Genomic DNA, 12,309 nt, shown 5'->3' with positions numbered 1-12,309 from the left:
TGCATAATGAAGGGCTTTCAGGCAAAGCCAATACAAACGCTGAGGGGCCAACACTACTGGAAGATTAAATGAGCTAAATATTTATAGCTTGGCTGAATGACAACCAACTGGAGATCTGATGTAAATACCAAGGAGGGAAAGAAATATTTTAAGGTGGCTTTGAGGGCAGGATTGAATCAATCTGAAATGAAGGGAAACTTTAGGCAAGATTCTTTTTTTTTTACTCCATCTCCTGCAAGTGGGAGTCAAGAGAGGGAGTCAAGGACCCAGCAAAACACATGAAGGACAGCTTGTACTAAGGGCTCCCAAATCACTTTGTGTTCCTATGGACAGCAGGGTGGGTGGCTGGTTTTGGTGGACTACCCGAGGACAGCTAATCCTAGGCTATGCTCTTATGGTTTCTGCAGATACCGACTCTGGGCAGATGCCTGTTCAGAAATGTTTGGAGGTCTGGATATCTGTGCTGTCAAAGCTGTCCACAGCAAAGATGGAAAAGACTATATCATTGAGGTGAGAGCATGGGCAACCTGAATGTGAGTCTCCTTTGGGAAGTGTATCTGCAAGCCTTGGAGTTCACATGCACCAACCTGCACCAACCCTGCGCACTCTGCAGTCTCTGCTCCTCTGTGCCCACCTGCATCCTCAGGCCATGGGCCGCTGATATGTTAGGAACTGATTCAAAGCCCCAGTCAAACTAGCTGACACACAGCAAAGTGTCAGGGTTGAAGTGCCTTCCTTTCTCAGTGTGGACCATGAAATGAAAGGGAGAGTGCTTGGCCACCTCAGCTTTCCAGCAGATGAGTCAGTTCATTAAAAATCTCCGTTTCTCTCTGAACGAACCTTTTTTTGATCACTTTTAAGAGGACTTATAAACAAAAATCCAAGTTGCACCTTATTTAAAAGAGGAAAATAAATGGTGAGAGTGTAGCAAAAGGGTCACAAGCAACAGGAGCATCTTGATAGAGCAAAAAAAGAAAGGTGTATTTTCTAAAATCTTTTACGTAGACAGCAGTCACTACAGTAAGAGGCCATCAAGACAAAGCACCACAAAGTTACTCTGAGTAATGTGTACTACAAATTTTGTATTCAGGGCTGGACAGACTGTGGCTCTGAGAGCTAAAGCTCAATGTGCTCCTTCCCAGGCCAGGAGGCAGATATGGAGGTGGGGTAAATGGCACACTCAATCATCCTAACAGGGCAGAGAAGGAAAAGCTGGCCAGGAAAATCAAAGTGGGAAACTGAAGAGATGCCCTGGAGGAGACACATTCCAGCAAGTAAGCAAGTGCCTCTATCAGTATGTGACTTGAGGAGACACAACATCTGACCTGCTGTAAACTCCACCAACACAGGCCAGCTGAGGAAGACAGCAGAGCCAGGCTATTGGCTTCATGCAGGGGTGCTGACACACTGCAAAGCTATGTGTGGGAGAGCAGTCCCACCCGCTGAGGGCTGGGATGCTGATGAGAACCACATGAGCCCTCCAGTGACTGTGCATTCCTGCATTATGCATCTGCTCTCCCCAGGGAGGGGAGCAGTGACCTGTCAAAGGCCATGTGATAGAAGCGTGCTGCCAGCAACCAAACGCTGGCAAGCCTCTGTCTCTTCCTGAATTGATGGGGCCAGGGCTAATGGGTCTGCTCCCGTGTGCAATTCATCAGCACCCAGAGGAGCATCCCCTAGAGCAGACTGTTTCCCTGCTGTCCACTTTTAAATCTCTATGCCCCTGCAGCTGGGAAAGAAAGAGCAAGAAAGCAGCCTTGCTAGAGACAGCTGTAAGGACATTTGGATTGTGTCCACACCTGGTTAGACATGATACGTGGTTTTCATATCCCTACATATATTCTTGCACATAAGCCTATGTACGTGCACACACTGCTAGTTCTGGGCTTAAAGATTATATGGCTCTGTCTGGGTATGCCTCTGGGTTTTCACATCTGCCACTGTGTGTGACTGACTGGTGAAAAGCACATCTGTACTCTAATAGCCATCATCAGCTCGTACATAGAGAAATGCATGCTCATGCTCCTCTCTCTGTGACCAAGGTAAGCAGCAACACATCCAATACAACACAAATCAGAAGAAACACAATATAGTTTCAGATGGGTCATGCTGAATTATCACAGTGGAGAACCTGGTTGAGCAGGCCTGACATACCAATATCTAGCAGGCATTCAGATGCCGGGCTGATGGATGTTGTTGGGAAAGGAGTGCAATATAAGGAGCAGAACAAAGCCAAACCTTTTTATGCAGATCTGAGGGAGATGTTCACAAGTAATTAATTGCCTCCAGCCAGCTTCCTGGGGTACTTTTATTGGTCTGAAACTGATCACTTGTTTTGCTTTCTTCTTTTGAAAGTGGGAGAAAAAAGTTATTTGACAGTGACAGTTGCATTTTCTTGGTAAGAAGGAACAGTGTGCTGTGAGACTTTACAAGAAAGCTTGCCTAATTGGGCTGAACAAACAAGGAATTTGCACAATGCAGTTGCAGGCAGTAATTAATTTCACAAAGTAGTTCTTCAGGAAAGATTCACAGAAGTAGTGATGGGCAGTTCTATGAACTGAGATTTATCACAGTGGTTTGTTCCAAAATAAATTAGATTAAGACAGATGAGTTATCAGCAGCACAAGAGTAATCTTGCACACATGGTATATGCTCTTACTAGAACTTCACCTTCTTTTCTTTTCCCATGACAAACAGCAGAATCTGTTATGTTTCTGCCTTCAGAGCATTAGCACACTTATCTACCATTTTCATGGCTCATATTGAAACAGATTGTGAATTTAGAAGTTAAAGCTGGTAATTCTTTTTTCCTCTGCTTTAATGAACTTTATCAGCAACATGTATGGTTTAGTAATCTTCCCTCTTTTTTTTTTTTTTTTTTTTTTTTTTGTAATCTAGCCCATTTCTACATCTCTGCTAAGATAAAAAATATGAAGCAAGCAGAGGGCAAGAAAAATGGTCCATGTGGTTTATTCTTCCTCCTGGAAGAATAAGATAAGCCCTGACTGCTAATCTATTTTATTAGACATGTTCCTTGCTGCCCTGCAAGGAGGCCTGCTCATCCCTTCAGCAGTGCCTATAATTTGTTTTGATATGTCAAATCATCATTTTCCTTCCTTCCTTCCTTCCTTCCTTCCTTCCTTCCTTCCTTCCTTCCTTCCTTCCTTCCTTCCTTCCTTCCTTCCTTCCTTCCTTCCTTCCTCAAAATCGCCTAACACTCCTCTTTTGCACATCAGAGTGTAAAAACACAAGGCCAGGCTTCAGCAACATACAGGCACACAGGGAGAAACAGGATGATCTTTTTGTGAGTCTCTTTGCCTGGGCACATTTTCTTCACCTCTCATTCACCTTATCATGCAGCAGCAGCTGCACCAGGGGCAGCCTCTGACCTTGGGCAGCTACAAAGGCTGGGTCCATATGTGCTGACATCTTCTTGCCTTGACCAGCTGCTCTGTGATCGCCCAGGAAGGAATAGTGCGATCTGTCTGTAATTCACATATTCCTTTCAGCCAGTTGATTTATTCAGTATTAGCATTTGTATCTGCCCAGTTCCAGACCAATTCACCCTTCCTGGAGGACAGGCAAGGTGACATCTCATGATTCTTTTCAGTTCAGTGGCAACCAGCTGATGTCAGAAATCACTGCCATTTTCAAAGGCCTTCCCTTGTGCATCTGATTGTTTGCTGTTTCCCAAATCTCACATTCCCCTGCCAGATACTACACATCAGGGCAGCAGATAGCCTCATCCCTGGTGCGTCTTCACTGGTTCAGGTGGAACTTGCTCCAGGGCTCGCTCCCCCTGCAGCCTTTGGTTTATAAAGCACCATCTTTCTCTTCTGCCACTGCAGCCACAGAAATAGGAAAAAGCAATCCTTGAGATAGGGAAATCAGCTCTGGGGTTCTCAGCACAGGGAAAAAAAATGGACCTTTTGGAGCAGATTCAGAGGAGGGTCACGAAGATGTGCTGGAGCATTTCTCCTATGAAGACAGCTCCCAAAACAGCTGTGGTTGTTCAGCATGGAGAAAAGGATCAGGGCAGATCTCATAGCACCTTCCAGTATGTAAAGGGGGCCCATAAGAAAAGGACAAACCTTTTAGCAAGGTTGCAACAGGACAAATTATAATGATTTTAAACTAAAAGAGGCTACATTCAGAGTATATATAAGGAAGAAAATGTTAACTGGGCAGATAGTGGTGGATGCCCCATCTGTGGAGACATTCAAGGTCAGGCTGGATGGGGCTCGAGAAGAATCTGATCTAGTTGAAGATGTCTTAGCTCATAGCAAGGGTATTGGACTGGATGGCCTTTAAAGTTTTCTTCCAGCCCAAACCATTCTACGAGTCTATGACGGGCGGGGTTCGGGGTGTTTTGAGCAGAGCCGTGTCTCGGTGACTCCAGGGGAGCTGGGAGCACGGCTCGCCTGACGCTAGGCAGGGTGAGGGCATCATCCAGTGGTCACACGGCATCATCTAGCGGCCACACGGGCCCTCGCACCGCGCCGCGCGGGGACGCGGGAGACCGCTTCTCTCTCGGGAACCGTAATTGCCACATTTCCTTTTAAGACAGGAGTGGAAAGAAGGGAAACCTGCGCAGGGACCTGCTGGAGGGCCCCCAGGAGCCCCTGGCTAGTGAGACCCAGGTGGGAATTGGCCATCCCCTGATACTGTTAGGAAGCATCACATTCCTCAATGGAAGAACAGTTAAGTGGATAGTGGAAGGAAAAGCCACCTTGCGTATTTAGCCAAACGCTGACATATAATTTTCTAACCTTCTCCTTTTGCCCCCTGGGCCAAGTAGGCCATGGATATAAACATCAATCCCCTTTCCATGTGTACCTTAGTTAAAACTTTCTAGGTAGCTTTCCTAGTGTTCATAGAAGACATCTGTAGAAATTAAACAAAACCATTATGCTGCAAGAGCAGAATACAAACTCAGTGAACTCACCTCACTGATTTCCTCTACTTTAAATCTAAAAAAAGAGGGTACAAAATTTTCCATTTCCCTCCAAGAGTGTACTCTTGTGGCCCTGCCAGGGTGGAGTACACTTCCGATTGTTATCTGAGCGTGAGTCAGTGCCTTTCTTGAGCAATTCAACCTTCAACTTTGCATTTCCAGGGATTTTAATGTTTGCTTTAAAAATAAAAGCAAAATAAAATAAACTCTTCCAACCCTGATATTTTGGTACCATTATATTTACTCCAGCAGAATCTTAACTTCATCAGAGTAGTTCTTCCTGTGGGATTTAGCGAATGTTTGCAAAACACTTGATTTATGATGAACTGTTGAAAATCAATGTTCAGGGCTGCTATGCAGCTGAGGGTCTGCTGTGCTTTCAGTATTATTGTTGTAAGGCCATTTCTTACCTCAAAGACCCTTTGACAATTTTCCTTCCCCCATCCCCACAGTCTTGCTTCCCAGTTTTCCCCAGTAGATTTGTAGAACTTGCTTGGGCAGCAGTTGTATCACAGCATTATCAAGAAGACAAGCAGAGACCAAGTTTGTTTTCCTGCACTTGGTGCCGGTTTGGTGACATCCTATTCATTACACATTTGTGGTGTTTATTTTCCCTCTCAGGGTGCAATGCTTTGTGTATATTATTCCCAAATGTTTCCTGGTTTCCTCCAGTCCCTGTTGCTCTCATCTCCTCAGACTTCAGTACGTGTTGTTTCTCTTCTCCTGTGGCCATTTAAATTGCAATGTCTCCCCTAAGTACTGTGGGACAATGCCAGACCTTATCCATCAGAGGCATCTCGTTGGGACATGTGAAGGAGAAAATTTGTATTAAGTTTATTTAGAAAGCTTCCAGCCACCATAAGTCTTGGCTTGGCTCCCAAGTTGTGAAGGGAAGGAAGATGGAGAGTTGGGGGAAGCACATTTCTAAAAAACCCCAAGCGAAATCCCACACCTGGAAAAGTCAAGCATGTTTCAGCATGAGGAGAGTGGTGACTGTAGATACTGACAAGGATGTGCAGACACAAAACAGATTCATGTAAGAGGTGAGTCGAAACAGGCATCTGCCAGCAGGAAACTCCCTTACTAACTGTTGTTTTTGCCTCCTGTGGCAGGTGATGGACAGCTCAATGCCCCTGATTGGGGAGCACATAGAAGAGGACAGACAACTTATAGCTGATCTGGTTGTTTCCAAAATGACTCAGCTTGTCGCCACTGCTGGATCTACACCATCACCACTGAGGCCTTGGGTATGAGTGAACCTTGTGAGCAACCTATTTCCCTGACCTTCTTTCTTTCTGTCTCCTTGCTGAGTGTGTCAGGCAGTCAGACATCTCAGAGAGTTGAACAGTCCCATGTGGGAGTGTATTGGACAGACTCATGTGGGAGTGTATTGGACAGACTGACTCCTGCTCTTCCAAAGGAGATTCTCACAGGCTCTTTGAAGTGGGTGCCCCTAAGGAGCACATCTCTCTCCCTTACTCTCCTTCCAGATAAATATGACATCACACCAGTAGCATGTCCATGCATCAGACATTCTGACTTGCTAAACTCACTGATTCACACTGAAGACGAGCATTTTTAGAGGTACTTCTAATACCCAGAATTTTCTACAAATCTATAACCCACAACCCAGTTTCATCTCTGTCTAACACCATCCCTCAGGATAGGTTTCATTCCAGTTTTTGCATCCCTGTTCTGCTTTCAAGAACAGAAAGTGGGAATCTCCAGCAAGACTTGTTCCATTCCTTACTGAAGTTTCTTCTTCAGAGATGTCCTTTGCCACCTTCATCAGGGGGAGGCTTTACTAAAGCTGAACTCATATGAGAACCTGTTACTTTTGCATTTAAACTGGCCCCTTATTTCTTCTTGTGTACATCCATTTTGGGTATCAAATGCATCTAATTTTACTACCACATTTCCCAGAGGCAGTTAAATATAAATGAAACACCCCAGAACAGAACCTGAGTATCCAGGTGTACTTGCTACACCTCTTTCAGTATCTAACAGAGAGCCAAGTGCGAAGGTTTGAGGACAACAAATCTGTACAACAGAAGAGACAAGAGAGTAAAAAGTTGAGGGACAAACCTGATTGCAATACACTGGTACAATTTTCATTTCCACTTGAGACAATGAAATGGGAGAAGGCACTTTATGGTGCTTTGCCTTTGTCATATGACAGTCCACTCCGGCTAAATCAGGACCCAGCATGAAGGGTATTCGGGGTAGCTACAAGATTTAGCTAGAGTGAAGGAATAAACATTTAATAGACACTGAAAATGTTTTGAAGCAGGGAAAGTGATGCAGAAGAGAGCATTTACAAAGTGGAATCAAGAACTACCATTTGAAATAGTCAAGATGTAGAGTGCATGAACTAAGAGAAAAGGGCAAGCCAACAGAAACCGAGAACACGGGCAGATGCATCTGTTTTCCATGTCTGTAAAATACTGATACAGGATTGGATTGGATTACAGCAGACCTAAACTAAGGCAAAAACAAGAACAAGCAAATCTTGAAGAGATAGGGTGTCAAATAGTAGAGTCAAATAAGAAAAGGGTCTTCATTGGGAATAAAACCTAGAATTACCTGTATATATAATCAAGAAAACTAAACCCACAAACATGTTAACTAGAGTGTTTTACTAATAGAGAAAGGGCTTGGTGCCACAAACTTCACAAAAATTGTACATGTTGCATTACTAACATAATGTTATAACAGTTAGAAGTGTCCAGGGAGAAAGAATTAAATATGAGGCTAGTGAGATGCAGAACTAGAACTACAGATGACCACTTCCACAGAAGGAATACAAAGAACAATTCTGAATATAAAGGCAGCAGTACTGAATACATAGTCCTATGGGTATGAATAGAATGCCTATACTTATTATTGAACCTCTCTATACTAGTCTCAGAAATTATGAAACTGAGTGCACAGAATTGACAGAGATGGAAAAGTAATGAGTCACAACAATGTGAGACTTCAGCTATCAAGAAACAAGTCAAATACCACAGGGGAACAGCAATTCAGAGGGAGGTAAAAACACCTTGACTTTGCCATAAGAAACATCCAGGTACAAAGTCAGATAGTGAGTGTGTACGATTAGATTTAATGTCCAAGGGACAAATGTGATATCAAAAAGTAAGGGTATGACACAAGCGTGAGAAAAGAGAATTAATCCATGCCCTAGCAGTAAAACTGTACAGATGCTATTTGAGAGACCACTGTTTTCCAGAATGCATATATACATTTCTGATTTGCTCCTGAACAAAGAATGTGAGAAATAAACTTGTAGAATTAAATGACAGATAGGACATTTAAGACAAACAGGGAAAAAAGTCTTTCCAATTTGGAAATCTGACATTTAAGAAGACCTTTATGTTGCATCCTACAAGTAATGAAAGGAAATGTAAAAAGGATAGAAATTAATTTTGAGGAGCAGATAGAGGAAAGAATGAAAAAAGTTCTTTGAGTTTTTCAGAAAATGGAACCCTACCAAACAATTGGTGGGCTGTATGGATCATCCAAATTTTAGGGAGGAAAAGAAGACAACAGAGACAGCATTGTGACTCTAGTAAATGTAATTGCTGAAAGTGGGGAACTTCTTTACCTCATTATAGTTTTTCCTGATCAGAATGACACAGAAAAGAACAAAAACAGTTATTAAGTCAGTGATGACTGGTATTTTAAAAAAATTATTAAGCTCCCAATTCCAGATGGCCACATCCACTGAACTGAATTTGGGAAGTGACTAAGCTGCCAAAAAAACTGTGCGATATCATTAGAAATAGTTACTGCTCCAAAGGACTGGTGTAAAACAAATACAAAATATGTGGTTAGAAAGCTGTAAGAGTAATGTAGAAAAATTTAGACAAGTAAGTCATAGACTTTAGGAATTATCTCAAATGGTAATTTAAAGAAGAATACAGAAGAATAAATAAATCAGCAGAAACCACAGCTCAGGGCATTTACCACATGATTTTTTTGCAAAGAAGAAGAAAAAATGTCCCATTCATTTCTTTATGATTCTTTTCCTTTAATTTCTTTGGGAATATTTTCATGAAGTGGTAGATAACAGGCAGTCAGAATGATGTAGCTAGTCAAAAAGCCTTAGGCAAGGTAACAGACAAGCTATAAAAGAAAGCATGGAGGGGCTAAAAGGTAAAGTTTTATTGTGTAGCAGAGGCTGACCTCAGATATAGATGTTAGAGATTTTAATTCTTGCAAACAATTAGCAGAGGGGATGTTTCAAGGATACTGCACCTGGCCATGTTGATAAATGGGTTGGTTGAGCCCAGGATAAGATGTTAATGACAAGTTTGCTTTCATGCCTTCAACATGAAACCCGGTGCCATGGCTACAATGTGGTTCTGTCCTTGCCTCTCTGACCTACCACCAGAAGACCTTGGGCTGGCCCTCACCCCTTCATCTCTCAGCCTTAAAAACCTGTTTTGCCTTTATTTCTGAGATGCCTTGGTTGACTGTAGGGAGAGACTGTAGAGGTGAATAGGAGATCCAATTCCTTTTCTTTGCCTGGTCTAATCAAGACATCTCACAGCATCAGAAGAGGTAATTTCCATCAACACCAAGGCAAGGTTTAGTTCCCAAGCTATGCTGGGCTAGAAGCCATGAATGAAAAATTCCCAAATTTTCCTTCCCTGTCCATTTGCAAGCCCCAGGTAAATAGTGCAAAAGATGGACTGGCAACTTCATCACATTTATGTTAGTCAGTTGAAACTAATTTCAATGTTTCCAACTATGAAACATTTCTTCACATTTCCAGTATCACTTAGCTCATTCTCCTGAGCTTTCAGAAGCCCTGAAGACCCTTTTATCATGATGTTCTGCATGTAAATAATCCAGCATGTACCAGCCTATCTGTCTCCAGCTTTCCTGGTTTTCATAAACAATTTTGTGCAATAGGCTTACTCAGACTTTTGTTAACTTTGGACCAGCCCTTTGTGCAGCAGCTCTGCATTGCTTAATCTGTTTATTAAAATATCTGTCAAAAAGACTAAACAGTGAGAGAGAAGAAAGAGCAGATGGCACCAAATTATTTGCATTAGTCAGGACCAGGGATGGCAGTGAAGAACATCTGACAGAGCTATGTATGTTCGGTCACCACAACAGCAAATGAAACTCCATATGGAAGACTGAAGGGTAAGCGAAGCTGGGGGTAGAGAGAGGGAGAGCATAAACAATGTGCAGAACTTTCAAGTGGCACCAGCCATTCCCTTGTGAAATACTTTGTCACATACAGGCTAATGAAAACCATTGCTCAGCCTATGGTTGTGTTGACAAGGGAAAAGCAGGAAATTAGGATGCAGGAAAAATGAACTGGCAATGTATACAGAGAACCCAGATATTGCTTCATCTGGAAAAATATAAGCAGACCCATCTCTGGCATCTGCAGGAGAAATTACAAAGCTGGGAAAGAGAAGTTGGTGATGAAAACAATTAGGAGCTTGGAAATATTCCCATGGAGGGACTGGAGGGATTCTAAAGTCTCTTGGCTTTAGAAATGAGGTAAATGAGAGAGCGGGCAGTGAAGGTTTGCAAAATAGAATGGCCTAGCATGGGCAGGTTGTGAGAACTAGTCTCAAAACTCAGAACAAAGCAACAGAGATAAGAAATGGGAAAGACAATGAGGCTGAAAGGTGAGCATGACTCAAAGGGTCTGGATGTAAATATCAAAACAAAATATCTGAAACTGTTGCAAAGATTTTGTGGAGCAGAGAATAAGCTTCATGTTTCAGGGCTGAAGCTGACCCATGCTTACTAGTAATCAAGAGGAGACCCCTTAGGGTACAGAGATGATTACTCCATAGACATTTCCATGGTTCATCCCTCCTTCCTTCGGAACATCTGGTGCTGGCAACTGTCCAAAATAGGAGATGGGACTAAGAGAATCCCTCAGGCCAGATACTTTGGTAATTCCTGATTGCCTAAAAACATTCTAAATTTTCATTTCATTGTTATTCCCTGTGAGCAAACAACTTCTATGCTCTTTTTGACTCACCTCTCCATTTTAGTCCCATGAGATTTTACCAGCCAGATGCTGCATGTGTGTGAGTGTATTTAAGGAACACTTCATGACTCTACAGTTCCTGTATTACCTCAGGGCTTCTCTTTAGGGACTCTGAATTAACTGGACTGGCTTTTTTCCCTCTAGCCTCCACAAGCTCAGCCTGTGTCAATGAAATCTCAGACTGGACCTCCACTTGGACAACTGTCACAACCACGGCCTCCTCCACAAGGTACAGTTCTCTGATTCCCATGTCAGTGGTGACTCTGAGTCCTATCAGTTTGCCTTCTAAATAAAAGGTATCAGGATAAAGGTTTAGCTCATTTTCCAATTCACTGCCAAGCAGGCAGCAAATTCAGTGTACTATTAAAGCAAACACTGTCATAGTCCACAGAAGCTCAGAAAGTGGGATGAAAATGTGATATAGATCCAGTTGATACCACTGGTAGGACTTGGCTCAGGAAAACAAGGCCACTTGAACTGGCACTGGAGCAGGATTCTGGGCACAAGAGTATATTGTGTTTGCACAAAGCTGTGCAGTTAGAAGTGTTAAGAATTGATAAGAAGATGCTAGTGTTGTCAGGGTTGGAACAGACATCAATGTTGCAATGCCAGGATCCTTGATCCATCTGTCCAGGAGCTCCCATGTCAGCAAGAGCACACCTCCAGCTCCTCCTGACAGCAGAAGCAGTTCTGACTTATGTGGCTTGGTCAGAACAAGAGGTTTGGCTTGTTGTCCTGATGTACACTGAGGTGATGGAGCACAGGGCTGCCCCATGGGTAGCCAGATCACACCAACCACTCAATTCACATAACTCATTAGACCCTCATTTTTGCCCCCTTCCCTTCCTTTCTCCATTTCAACCTTCTACCAAATTAACACCCTCTTCTAATTATCTTTTCCTCATTGGTCATCATTTTGCTGCATCCAAAATTGAGCATTTCTATGTAATCTTGGCTTTCCATACTATTACTGATATGAGCTGCTGGCCTTGCAGGATACTATTCTCCATCTGTCTCCAGTACTCCTTTTCAATTCTTTTAAAACTTTTTCTCACATAACTCCCCTGACCACCTGTGAAATCCAGCTAGACTTCACAACACTATCTGCAACTTTTGTCAGGTTCTCACAGTATTATCTGCTTTGTCCAGCAATTTCTCATGTCATGTCCAATTGTTTTCCACCTCCTCTTCAGTTCTGAGTCTGCTACCAAAGCAACTGAAGGCACCGGGTGATGGTTCTGGAACAGAGGTATGGATAGGGATAGGATGGAATGTCTCCCATCAAACTGCTGGGCCCGTGAAGGGACTGCTGACTCAAACCAGCAGGCTCAGC

The 12,309-nt window shown here is 43.0% G+C and overlaps 1 protein-coding gene across 5 annotated transcripts in view; it reads left to right on the top strand.

The window, feature by feature from the left end:
* SYN3 (synapsin III) overlaps positions 1-12,309 on the top strand; it is a 199,848-nt gene that overhangs the window by 179,792 nt on the left and 7,747 nt on the right. For all 5 annotated transcript variants that reach the window (XM_030960732.1, XM_030960731.1, XM_030960734.1 and 2 more), the window contains 3 exons: positions 408-510; positions 6,067-6,201; positions 11,121-11,205. In XM_030960732.1, the coding sequence (XP_030816592.1) occupies positions 408-510; positions 6,067-6,201; positions 11,121-11,205 (323 nt within the window). The remainder of the gene's footprint in view (positions 1-407; positions 511-6,066; positions 6,202-11,120; positions 11,206-12,309) is intronic.

Source organism: Camarhynchus parvulus, chromosome 1A (genome assembly GCF_901933205.1).
Source record: "Camarhynchus parvulus chromosome 1A, STF_HiC, whole genome shotgun sequence".
Classification (NCBI taxonomy): Eukaryota; Metazoa; Chordata; class Aves; order Passeriformes; family Thraupidae; genus Camarhynchus; species Camarhynchus parvulus.
This window is presented reverse-complemented; position numbering and strand designations above follow the sequence as displayed.